Below are 11,106 nucleotides of genomic sequence, written 5' to 3'. Positions count from 1 at the left end.
GCAGGGGGCGGGGAGGGGCGGGCAGAGGCGGCGATAAGATCCAGCTTCACCCCAGCAGTCGACCCTCCGCACAAAAACTGGTAGAATAATTCCAGGCAAGGTAAAAAGAGATGAGGTTGAGGCGCCTCGCAGCTAGGACAGAAGGCTGCTGCTACTGAGTTAGGCTGGCTGGGGTGGCGCAGGGCTCGGGTGGCGCAAAGCTGAGATGAAACAGGGTTATGGTGGCTCAGGGCTACGGTGAAACAGGGCTAGGATGGCACTGGTCTATAGTGAAACAGGGCTGGGATGGCACAGGACTATAGTGAAACAGGGCTGGGATGGCACAGGGCTATAGTGAAACAGGGCTGGGATGGCACAGGGCTATAGTGAAACAGGGCTGGGATGGCACAGGGCTTTAGTGAAACAGGGCTGGGATGGCACAGGGCTATAGTGAAACAGGGCTGGGATGGCACAGGGCTATAGTGAAACAGGGCTGGGATGGCACAGGGCTACAGTGAAACAGGGATAGGATGGCGCAAGACAGATGGCATAGGGATACTATGAAACAGGACTGGGAAGTCTCAGAGTTGGGGTACACTTGGGTTAGGCAGAGACGAGGCTTGGGTGACTTGGGGTATTGAGAACTAGATAATTTGGGGTAAAAAACAAGAGAATAAGTAACGAGATTCTTATCCTCAAGTAAGCCCTGTTTTGTTGTGCTTGCTTACCTGTTTGATAAAAGTACCAGTATCTTGCCTTTAAAAGCATCATCATAAATATCAAACGTGTCTCGTAGTTTAGGTATTTATGAAGCAATCTTTCTATCTTCCTCCGTCAGGCTGTTTCATTGAAGAGCGAGTCACTTTGTACTTAATTCCGCTACACCTGCAGTGCGTTTAGTTACTTTGATACGCTCTTTAGATTACATTACCTTTTTTTATTACCCCTACCTAAATCAAGCTTAGCGTATAGTGTGTGAGAGAGAGAGAGAGAGAGAGAGAGAGAGAGAGAGAGAGAGAAACACTGATATTACCATAAGAGTCATCGTAACGTAGCTGGCTAGTCTTAGCTTTAATAAAAGAAGCAGTTCTGGATTTCAGTTAAATGTTAAGGAGTTGATCCAAACTTTTGGCAAGAAAAACTGGTGATTCCCCCTAAACTGCTGTAAAAATCGTTACATATTCTCGCGATCACATCCAAGACTCCGGAACAATTAGCTCCTCCCAAAAATTGCACTTGAAATGAGAAACCAGTTAAGAACAAGATATTAAAGTAGATGATTCGCTTGCCACCACCCTCTCCCACCCCACACTACCCAGACCCCTCTCCAGCTAGAGGGACGCGTCCACCAGGGAAAAAACTCATCCGTGGGAACCTCAACAAAGAAGTCGAAATACAGGAATAATTGGATGCATGCAGGTGAACGTCTCCTTGAGAGAACGAGAGAGCGCGAGAGTAAGAGCGAGAGCCTGTGGGTGGTAATTAAGCATTGCATAGGACGAAAACGCAAGGCATCCCCCGCCAGCACCACTGCCTGGGTTGGTTGGACACTACAGATGCAGTCTGGTGTTCTGGATAAACTCGTTTCTCTTGTGCCATGGTTGCTGGTGAAGATGATGGTGGTGATGGTGGTAGTGGTGTAAGGCTGAGAGCACTAACGCCACGGACTCGCTCAGTTCCTTGACAGAACGCATCTGTGGGACACCGGACACGCACTGTTGGTTGTCGCAGCAGAAGTACTAACGAGGGTTGGTCGTGATGGAGCTGTGTCTGCCAGGCAAGGTAATTGCAGCATGCCTCTCCTGTGTGGAAGGCTTTGGCAAGTGACGATCTGGGTGTCCGCAGGCGTCACGTCCCAACACTCCCAGCGAGCCTTGAGCCACGTGGTGATTGGAATATTGAAACTTTTATTACGGAGCAAAACGTTGGAGTTTTTATGTTGAGTTTATCTCACTAAAACCAATTGTATGCTTAGTCGAAAGGTATGAATAAAAAGTTAAGTGGATATTAATCGATTATGTACTGTACAGAGGCTTATGTGCTTTAAAAGACGTATAAGTTTAAAGGGACTTGTTTTAAAGAGTTCATTTGTCATTCTAAGTGATGCCGTTAATCATGAAGCACAAAGACAAATGCAGCGCCACGACTGCGTTGGTGGGTGGCTGGGGCGGGGCAGGAGATGGTGGTGGCAGCGAGGCGATAAGCTGCTAACAAGTGGTGGGACTGCCTGCCCCGCCACGCCCGTGTACCCGCATTAATCACCTTCATTGTCCATACATCATGTGCGCGCCGCGATAGTGAGGGTGTCCTAGGCGGGCCACCATGGCTGCCGCTCCTCTGCTCATCAGTCAACATTATCAGGAGTGTTTATTATTTTCATTGCGATACCAATGACGTTGCCACCCTCCTTCTTCGCCACACACCAAGATATCAGGCTGCACTTTACTGTTACACTGTAATTTCTTACTATATTTTCAAGCTGTTGTAATGACTGGTGTTTGCCGGAGGGTGCAAACATAAGCACTGCCACACAGACTGGTGCAGCTCAGTGACACCTCACGCTCATCCTCATCACCTCGCATACAGTTTATGAATTTGCAAAAACTTTACTTTTTCTCCACAAATTCCGCTGCATTTACGTTTCATGTTTTCCAGATTTCATCCTAATTTCTTTCCACAATTTGTTCTCGTCATTTTTACTGAACGATTCACAAATTAGTTATATTTTTCTTCCTTAGGTCGGCCAGGTAAGCCACGCTGCGCTTATTCATTGTCCCTCACTTGTATGGCTTACTAATTGGCCCCCAGGTAAGGACTTCGTAAATCTCTATTATATGTTGCTTAATAACTGACCAGTCTCCTTTGGCTGATGAAGATGGTTCACAAATTCTGAAGATTATCCTCCTTAGGTACATAATAAGATGTTTCCAGGCATAGAAGTTTGGAACTACTGACGAAAACGTTTTGTGTTGAACTCTTTAGACGTAACGAGTGTTGGCTGCAGCCCACACTGACTAGTCTGCTCCACCTGCTCCACTCATTATCAGGTGCACTCGTCCTGACAGGCGGCGATACTTTGTCTTAATTGGTGACCACTTGCATGTCCCAAAAGGAAGTGTCTGCCATGTTTCCGGCAGATACGCTGCACCGTCTCCTGAATTACATCTCCTACTTTTAAGAACAACGAACATTTACGATTCATCTCCCTTCAGGTTTCGAGCTGCAGAAACCATCAGAACTGAAGATATGATGGTTGAAAAGGCTAGCGAACGTAGACAAGCACTAGCAACAATAACTTACATTCCACAGGAAAAAGTTTTTAGGTGCAAACTTTTTTTTTGTCAGAGTGGGAATATCTCCTAGGTGCACAGTATCTTGATTCACCATATAGCAGAAAGATAATTCCAGACAGAGGCGACAACACTACAAGAGACTATACATAGTAGAGCAGCCTCCCGTCCTGCTCAGGCACTATGGCCCTTCCGCGGAACAGCAGCGGGATGCGTTCTCTTGTTGTCCTGCTCGTGGTTTACTGATACTATGGACGCTGCTGTCAGTCAGGAAAGGTTAAGGAGCAGCGTCATGTAGTATTGGTCCGATAGTTAGCTCCACCTTGCAGGCCTGGGATCTAAATTCAAACCGGATAAGTGGCTCAAAACACGTGCATCTTCTCTACATGTTTACTAGTGAGATCTTATTGTAGATTCAGATCGTTTTACAATAATCAGTTATTGGAACCTTTATTCAATTTTGTTTTGTTAAAAAAAACGAGTTTCTAATATAACATTAATTTGTCATCTCCATATTAGGAAAGACCCTTGCATACGAACACGAGAAAAGCCTTTACATTATAAAAGAGTGTGTGTGTTTGTGTGTGTGTGTGTGTGTGTGTGTGTGTGTGTGTGTGTGTGTGTGTGTGTGTGTGTGCGTGCGTGCGTGCGTGCGTGCGTGCGTGCGCGCGCGCGTGCGTGTGCGTGTGAGCGTGCGCGTGTGTGTGTGTGTGTTTGTGTGTGTGTGTGTGTGTGTGTGTGTGTGTGTGTGTGTGTGTGTGTGTGTGTTTTGAGTCCTTATAAGTAGAGAGACAGACAACCTAGCTAATGGATAATCTAGTACTGGGTTTGCGAGAGTCGTCGTGGCGTATCAGCCAATAAATCTTCGAGGCGCTGGTCTTGGTGGCGGAAGGTCACGACGTGCAGGCTTTACGGACGCCGGATCGAGTGTCTGGTCGGCTCTTTTCTCGGTGCAGTGACACGTGCACCTTTATCGGGTTACTTTTAACTCACTTTCGAAAGACACGCACATTTGACACTTATGTACCACTCCCTAAGCTGTCGCCGCCTCTTGAACTTCTTTAATATGCTTCCAGTGTCAAAAATTAGTCATTTGAGTACCAGCGGGTGGCGATTACTTACCCAAACATGAAGCTCCAGCAAGTGGTGTCCAAAAGGATACTGTTTGCATTAGCCAGCCGACGCTACGCCGCACCCACCACTGCCCTTGTAAGGAACTGTACGTGGAGGTGTTCTTTGAAGCTGTAATTCAGGCAGCCACGGTAAAGCTGCATTTATAGGGACGTTGTGGTTAGTGAAGCATTGCGTATGTGATACTATGATAGAAATAACAATAACGGTGATAAGAATGATAATAGAAAGAAGAAAAGAAGAAATGGAAGAAGAAAAGAAGAAACGGAAGAATAGGAAGAAACAGAAGAAGAACAAGAAATGGAAGAACAAAGAAGCGAAAAGAAAGAAAAAAAAAAAAGAAAGAAAACGGGAACAACCTGTGGCTTAATAGCGTGTATAGATTACTTGTGTTGGTATCAATTGCAGCCAGTATGTAGAACATTAAGAACTGATAAACTAAATACCAGACAGTGTGTTACTCTACAATGAACTGCCGCTGCCCGAGCCACCACGGCAGGGCAGGATTCAAGGTGTGCTGTGGCCGCATTGCAGTCAGAAGCCTCACCGTGTCGGAGGGTCCACAGCTCAAATAACTCTCATCTTCCTCTTCCAAGGTCAAACATTTCTCCCTATCCTGCGCCACACCACACTAAATACTTGGAATATCACGATCTCTGGTCCTGACTGCTCGCCACCAACAAACCTTTAATTAGTTCGTCCCGCGCCCCGTCTGGTCAGTATGGGTCCTTAGTTGAATTCTGTGTTGCACGTCTCACACATACTCAAGTGAAAACATTTAACACCCAAACTACCCCCGTGGATGTGTTCCCATTACACCCCTGCGTCTCCTGGCCAGATGCCCCTCAGGCGTCAGCGACTTGTCCGTCCCCACGCCGCTGACATCATATCAGCTAGCCTTGCTCTCCACCTGCAGCGGTTTTTTTGAGTGGTGGAGATCTCTTTCCTTTCTTTTTCTCTTTCCTCCCCATTCCCCCTGTGATGGTTTTCACTCACCGTTGATTTTCCTAAATAATTCGTTCATCCTGTGTGTGGAATGCTTGAATATCGTGGTGTGAATATGTAAAAACATGTATTTGATAGATCCATTGTTCCTGTTTCTTAAAGGTACTGTTCTCTTCCAATCTTAGGGAATCATAAGTTGACATATGAAGAAAATCCACTGATGATTTATAGGATGCAGGGGATTTAAAAGGAGTAATCATTGTCTTACCCGCATTTATTATAAAAATAACAATATGATCATAGAAATTATACCAGATGACGTGAGTGATTCACTACACGCTCATCAGTAGCTCGCCCCGCCCCTAATCCGTGCACTTGTAAACCACTCCTGGGCCTGCCATGCTCCGGGAGTGGGCAAGTGTTCGCCTGGGTGGTGCTCAGTGGCTCGTGGAGAATGTGTTCACCACACGATGTGTTTACATTCATCACATGACGAACATTGTGACAGCGTGTTGAAGTGTGGAAACTGTACATACAAAAGAAATGTTGCTCTTCATATATATATATATATATATATATATATATATATATATATATATATATATATATATATATATATATATATATATATATATACATATATATATATAAGCATAATTTGTAGTTTCGTCGCTAGCACGAGCACCAACTGCCTCTCTTCCACCCTCCTCCCTAGTGATCCGCTTTAGGTGCCCCTTTCCCCCCCATCCCCCACCAATTGAGGGCGGGGAGAGGTGAGTACTGCGAGGAGGGAGTGGGACAGGCGAGGATGGAGGGAGGCGTGGCGAGGCACGGTGGTAGAATCCTGATCGTTACTACACTTCGAGGCACAAAACTTCCTGCGGGTGTCTATTTTGTACTTATGGCACAACCACGTCCATTCACGGGAACACAACCCGACTCACACACTGATCCACAGAAGCCGCCTGGACGCCCTCACCCAGGCTGGCCGACGTGTACACACTAAACTGTTGCGTTAAATCAGTTGGTTCATGCACGCACTTGATGGTTCGTTTAATTTTTCGCTCGCTCTTATACACCTGATGGCTGTGTGTGTGTGTGTGTGTGTGTGTGTGTGTGTGTGTGTGTGTTTCATGACGGTTACAAGTTGTTTTCTTCTTTTGACTTGAGAAGCTTCTTGAAGAGTTTGACTGTGAAACCTCGAACAACCACAGCCATTCTCTAAATATCACTCTTAATAGTAGACTTCACCTTTGCTTCACAGTCCAATCAGTTCCAGGTTGACAAAACAAGACAATGTTATAACAAACGGTTCCTTTTTCCTAGACTAGAAATCGCTCCAAAAAGGCAAAGCGCGAAAAATGGAACGTGAAGGATTGAAAGGAAAAAATATAATATTGCTTTTCAAAATTGCTATTACGATCTGTTAAGTATGCGACCGCTGCCATCGTGCCTCCGTGGAGACACAGCGGAGACGCAGGTTAAGTGTTTGAGAGATGTTGATAGAACAGACGACATATCGTTGAATTTGAAAAAGAAGAAAAATCGAAATGTAAAGCAGTGAACATTTTTAAAGTCTACTTCATGTGCTATTCAAGTGCTACCACTGGCCTCTTCATTCATATGTAGATATGGCACTGTCTTTACGAGTACATCGTCACACTTATCTTGATATATACGTATCAAAACATTGATATTTACAGTTAACAGAAAGTTACCAACGTATCTTGGAACTGAGAAGACTGAGACTTTGCCGCTAGGAAGTCAGCGCCAGGGGCTCTGTGTCTGGCGTTAGTAGAGGGCGAAGGGGTCAACCTCAGGCAGGGCAGGAATGTCATCAAAAGCATCAAGGTTGTCCTCGAAGACACAAGAGTCATCAGAGAGTAGTTCACTGAAATCGCTGCTGCTGCTGCTACCCAGAGAGGTGCGTGGCAGCGTATGGGACGCAGCGGTCGATACTGCGGGGGAGGAAAACTCAGTCGGCCCAGGAGTCCTGAGGCTGCCGTTGCCGTAGTGAACAGAGTGAGTGTGGGGAGGCGGCTGGGGTAGAGACCTGCTCATAGAGATATCTGCCAAGTTCAAGCCGTTGAAAAACGTAATGTCCCCTGGGTGACCGTCCTCGAGGATGTGAGAAAGTGCCCTTATATAACTAACGGCCAGCTTCAGAGTAGTAATCTTAGTCATGGCCGCAGCCGCGCGCCGACTGCAGAAGTCTGGCAGCACCCGGCGAAGTGTTTCAAAGGCGTCGTTGATTTCTTTCATGCGATGTCTCTCACGAGCATTGGCTGTTTTTCTCCTGTACTTAGAGAGAGGTGGAGGCCGATTTTTCGATGTTTTGAATTGCCTCTGAGGCGTGTCATCTCGGGTTCTCTCCAGCTGCAGCCGCCTGATAATAGTCCGAGGTCGTAACCCATACTTTTCCGCTACTCGAGTGGGTCGCCGCTGCTCACCGCGGGTGTTGCTGCTATTGTCATTATTGTTGGTATCAGTGCACGATGACATCTCATCAGCTTGATCCATCTTCCCTGATTCCATGCTGTCGATCACATTGCACGTGAATGTACGAATTCTTTACCGCGTACCGTCACGGCTCCGGAGATCACTTTCTCAGTAACCGTACAGTTCACCAGCTCCTAGAAGGCGAGTCACCTTCCTGCCCCAGTCGTAAGATATCACTTAGAAGTCGCAGCAAACACGAATAGTCTTGCTCATAAGCATGAGCCAAATTGGCTCTTTGGCGGGACGTTATATTCACCACGAGGCGGATTTCTACAGTCCTCTTACCCTCTCTGGCACTAACATTGCAACCGGTTACACCATCGTGAAGGATTTATCTTTTGTATTTCATGTATTAAACTATCACTCGCGAGAGGGGTTTTGATAATCGCGTATTTGAGACTTTTTACATCCGTACATTTTTTTCTTATTTCATGGTACACTTTTGACACAGAACATGTTTCATGTTTTCATCCGCAGCGCCACGCAGAACTTAACGAGTCGGCAGGTTTGGCACACCGAAATGAAAGGAAAAAGAAGGGTGTGGCAAGCCCTGTTTTCCAGAGCGAGGTTGCGGGGCGAGAGGGCGTGGCGTGACAGGAACCCACCACATCAACTGAACGGTTCACGCTGCCCGTCACCTCACACAAGAAGTCATTAGAGGTAAGTGGATCAACACTAACACTTTCTTACACTCCTGTATTTTTATCTCTCTCTGAGCATCATGAATCACTGCCGTCCCATCAAGGGAGATGCTTGTCATGCCTTCCGTGCGTGCCTTGGTGCGAGGTAATAGAAGGCGATTGCCACAACTGTGCTTTTTCTCTGGTTGTGATTACATCCCGATGACATCTGGCGCTGGACTTGAGGCCTCTTGACTCAGACACTGGCAGCTTCTTTCCCTCTCCTCCTCTTGGTGTGCAGATGTCAGATTTATTTGTTCTGACAGTGACATGTCTGATACATTGTTGATGTTCTCGTTTATCGTTGACTGGACAAGCAGACAGCTCTCGCGCCTCCTGAGCTGCAGCACCACTTGACCGAAGGCCTCGGAGCGCGTGTGTTTTTATTGCAGAAGTACTCAAGGATCTGAGAAATATAATGGAAAACCATATAAGCTGTGCAATACGACCTACAGTAGGGTTTTTATCATTATCATTGTTAATGTTTTAATATGGTAAATTCGCATAGATGAGGATATGTTATACGATTGTCTATTTCAACAACAGGGCAAGCTTACACCTACGCATTAAAATGATGAGGAAGGCGCCTTGACTTTTGCCTCTCAGTCAGTCAAGTGGGAGGGCGGCAGGAGGTCACTTGGCTGTCCTCTCGCTTTGAGGGCGCAGCGACCACTGATGCTGGCTGGAGTGGTTGCCTGCCTCGCGGTCGCACTAGCCGCCTCCTGAACCCACCGACAGGGCCCTCACCTCTGACGTCACATGCCCCCACCTGCACTTTTAGTTAGGTAGGGTCTTGTGTTTTAACGTCATACTTTTAGTCTCACCACACACTGCATATATTTTTGATTGATAGTACTTAATTTTCAACGTGATATATAAGTGATGATAACGTATATTGTCTGATTTCACTTCAAGCTTCATATATAGTGCCAATATAATATTTAATTTTATTTTATTGACATGAATAAAGGAAACAAACATCACGAGCCTTTTAATATAAGAGCTCTTCGGAATGATGGCGTGGCTCTCGTAATGATGCATATGAAAACAATGACAGGTCGAGCAGCCATCCAGTGTCGGGCTCCTTGACAAAACAACGGTGCGTAAACGTGATACATACCCCGCTTGCTTAACTTTAGTAACGTTTGCCCGATATCACAGTAACGAGGTCAAATGAAATATCATACCCGCTAATGAATTAACTATTGTGCGCTCAGTGTAGTCACAGAAAGTTAAGTCATCGTCACCAGCAACATGGAAAGGAGAAGAGACTGCAGTAGTGGTTAGAAGTAGAATAATATTATTAATTATGATAATGATAAGTGCTGCTGTCACTACTACTGGTGATGGTGATATAGTGATGATGAAAATAATGACAATAGTTTCGTTGATATCGGCTGATGAAGATTGCAGGCCACTAAGGAAAAAAACGTAATAGAAAGGAAGAAAAATTTGGCTTCCTTACCTGAACTGTGCACGCTTTGCGAATGAACAACATTAACACAGTTTATAGTAACAAAGGTAGGTTTAAAGTAGTGTTCAAATAGTTAAAACTAGGAGGGAAAGAACGACTACAGAAGTGCATTACAGCGATAAAGAGTCAGAGGTGTCCCGTAGCAGATGCAGAGGATGCGCGGCATTCTGCATGACATTATACGTTAGTGCTAAGAAGTCCGACAAGATACATTATGTTCGTTATCTCGTCACCATCATATCAACTGTATGTTTCTGTGCGTGCATTCAAGTAAGGTTCGTGTATTAAGTCCAAACATCGCCGCCATTCTCACATAATTGAGCCGCCACCATCACCACTAGTGCAAGGGATGGCGGCCTCCCCCAAGGCGTCAGCTCTGCCCTAATCTCCATAAAACCCCCGATCAGTATCACATCCCTTGCCGCCCATCCTCCTCCTCCTCCGCCGTCACTCCTCCTCCCCGGCGAGTAATAGCCATAATTCTCTATCTATTAACCCAGCTGATAATACTTGATGCGGGGATGCGAATTCTATATTGAAAGTCTTCTGTTTTTAGTGAGGCGGCGATCCTGCAGCTGGCTAGTCCTCTCTCACCCAGGTTAATCACCCTTATAATACTCAGGATTAGACCAGCCACCGGGTATTAGCCAATCATCTGGAGCTGCTTTTTCATCCCCAGTGTAGGTTTTTGTGACCATCACAGTTTCTCCCAGAGACGCGACGGGCACATTGGTTGGATGTAGTGCGCCACCCATCCCTCGCGGACACTTGCAGAGGACGTACAAATTCAGTGGCAGTGTAGCTAGGCGCGTTTGGCAGGTGTTGATGCGCGTTGATGAGGAACTGTCTATCGATTCAGCTACTTCGGTGCGCGCACACACACACACACACACACACACACACACACACACACACACACAAAGTAACAATCAAAACAGAGAATGGATAAGAGATTATATTTTAAAGGATAGGGAGATGAGAACTGTGATCAGAGATACATACTCATCTTGGGTTAAAGTAACAAGCGGAGTGTTACAAGGGTCAGTGTTAGACTCCATTATGTTTCAAATTTATGTAAACGACATTCACATTGGGATAAACAGTTATA

At 45.9% G+C, this 11,106-nt stretch overlaps 1 protein-coding gene across 1 annotated transcript; it reads right to left on the bottom strand.

Moving 5' to 3' along the window:
• Nucleotides 1-6,001: 6,001 nt before the first annotated feature.
• Nucleotides 6,002-9,198, bottom strand: LOC123516170 (neurogenin-3-like). The gene is given in 3 exon segments (XM_045275337.1): nt 6,002-7,145; nt 7,148-8,930; nt 9,088-9,198. Coding segments are annotated over 2 exon segments (777 nt in total). The 5' UTR covers nt 7,881-8,930; nt 9,088-9,198; the 3' UTR covers nt 6,002-7,101.
• Nucleotides 9,199-11,106: the final 1,908 nt, after the last annotated feature.

This window comes from Portunus trituberculatus, chromosome 40, assembly GCF_017591435.1.
Source record: "Portunus trituberculatus isolate SZX2019 chromosome 40, ASM1759143v1, whole genome shotgun sequence".
Lineage (NCBI taxonomy): Eukaryota > Metazoa > Arthropoda > Malacostraca > Decapoda > Portunidae > Portunus > Portunus trituberculatus.
The sequence above is the reverse complement of the archived record's forward strand: the minus strand, read 5'-3'. Positions and strand labels throughout refer to the sequence as shown.